Source organism: Echinops telfairi, unplaced genomic scaffold, assembly GCF_000313985.2.
Source record: "Echinops telfairi isolate 266 unplaced genomic scaffold, ASM31398v2 ScPeMD7_7423;HRSCAF=8461, whole genome shotgun sequence".
Lineage (NCBI taxonomy): Eukaryota > Metazoa > Chordata > Mammalia > Afrosoricida > Tenrecidae > Echinops > Echinops telfairi.
Window position 1 is genome coordinate 3257976 of NW_022111323.1, and position 2044 is coordinate 3260019.

General features: G+C 35.6%; 1 protein-coding gene across 1 annotated transcript in view; it reads right to left on the reverse strand.

Annotated features, from left to right (window-relative positions):
• OPHN1 (oligophrenin 1) overlaps positions 1-2044 on the reverse strand; it is a 435527-nt gene that overhangs the window by 256620 nt on the left and 176863 nt on the right. The window contains exon 8 of the mRNA XM_004715440.2: positions 1904-2008. Coding sequence (XP_004715497.1) covers positions 1904-2008 — 105 coding nt within the window. The remainder of the gene's footprint in view (positions 1-1903; positions 2009-2044) is intronic.

Sequence of the window (2044 nt, forward strand, 5' to 3'; positions counted from 1 at the left end):
ATTTTCTTCTTCCTTGTACTCATTATTATTTGTGTAATGATTTTTTTCTAATTGTGGCAAAAATATACACAAAAAACGTTCTCCAATTCAACTTCTACATGTATAATTCAGTGTCATTGATTATACTTTTTCATCTCGTACAACCATTATCGATCTCATTGATTGATTATTCATACTTTTCCAAATTATTCCACCATAATTAACATAAACTCAATGCTCCCTAAGCAGAATCTCTTCTTCCTTTGACCACAGTAACCATTGGTCAAGTTTGGCTTCTTTTCTTTTCTTTTTCAGTAGTTTTCTTGATATAATATTCACATATTATGCCCTTCCATAGTTTAAGTCACTTTTTAAAAGAGCTGTATAAACATCATAACAATCAGTTCTAATGCTCCCTCCCCACTCCCACATTTATTGTTTACTCCCCAAATATCCTCACCCTTCACACCCCCAATCCTACATGCCCAATAAACCATAGACCATTAATTATCTCTATGCATCTACATCTTCTTTGCTTTGCAAACTGTGAAACCCAACAGAAAAAAATAAAAATCAAAACCAAAATGAAACCGACAGAAAAAAATGCTAATAATACAAAGATAAAACTAAAGAGTAAGAAAGAAAAGACAACCAACAATATTTAAAAAGGCAGAGAAGACATTTCTATCATGAAATGTGTGAGAAATAGCTGAGCCTAGAGCAAATTCAGGTTGGGTCAAGAGGGAGGTCAATGGACCATGTATTATATTACACCATGGTTCAATCCATCATAATCATGTTACAATAATCTGGCTGATAATAAAGCTGTTCTAGTCCCTGTCCGATGGCTAGAGAGGAATCTTCCTGAGGCTTAATCTGACTAGATATTCTGTAGATGGATTTTTGGCTTCCCCATCCTACATAGCCTTCTAAAAATTGGGTGTTCACAATTTAAGCTCTGACACCTTTCCCTCCATCATATTTTTATTGTATTATCTTCCTCTTTGGATCACACAGGCTGATGTGCTTCTTCAATGTAAACTTAGTTCACATCTCACTTAGATGGCTGCTTGTTTGAATAGAAGCCTTAAGACCCCTGACACTATTCCAATTGATAGCTGGGCACCACCTATTTTCTCCACCATACTTTGCTGTAGCACCCTTACTTTCAGTGATCTCTTCATGAAGGCAAATATCAAGCAGGGCCATATTATTATAAGAATTGGTCTTCGGTTGGCACTAGAATTAAGTGGAAGCTCAGAATCCATCTGCTTGTCCATGGGTTATGAATGACTCTGGTTTACTTTGGTGGTCATATCAGGACAAAACCAAAATTCCATATGCCACAATAGACCATTGTCTGATATAGTACTGGAAGATGACACCTTAGATTGTAAGACCATTAACACACAGTGGTCACAACAATGGACATACCAATGATCATAAATTTGGTACAGGACTAGACAGTATGTTGACTTCTTGTACATAGATAGGGTTGCCATTAATCAGGACTGATTAGAGAGCAACAATAACAAATAATTTTTTTAAAGGAGGAAAAATGGGAATTCTTATTAATGAGAGTGTTACACTGACCACGAGTAAAATAGCATAAGATCTATCCTTAAACAAGTCCATAATTAGGTTATCTGGGAGAGATAAAGATTAGCAACATTTGATAAATCTTGGCTAGATGGATGTGTTTGATGAGTCGAAGGGTGGGCTATGACTGAGTTTGCCTCAAAAGTTGGGAAGAATTGAAACTGTAGAACTAAGAACAGTCCTGTACATTGGAATAATTGTGATTCACACCAATATATATGACAAAATATGTATACAAAATCCTAGAATTTCAAGGTCAAGATAATTAGGATTTAAATTAAATTAAAATGGAAGGAGAAAAAGGAAAATGCACATGCAAACTCACATTCTGCAAGCTGAGCTGTAGCTGTTGTTTATAAGGGAGGAAATCCTGTGTGAGCTCCACAGTCAGGCTGTTAGAAATTAAGAGGCTATGAAGAAAAGCCAAGACCTAGGAAAAATGCGTAAAAATAACATTTTATCACTG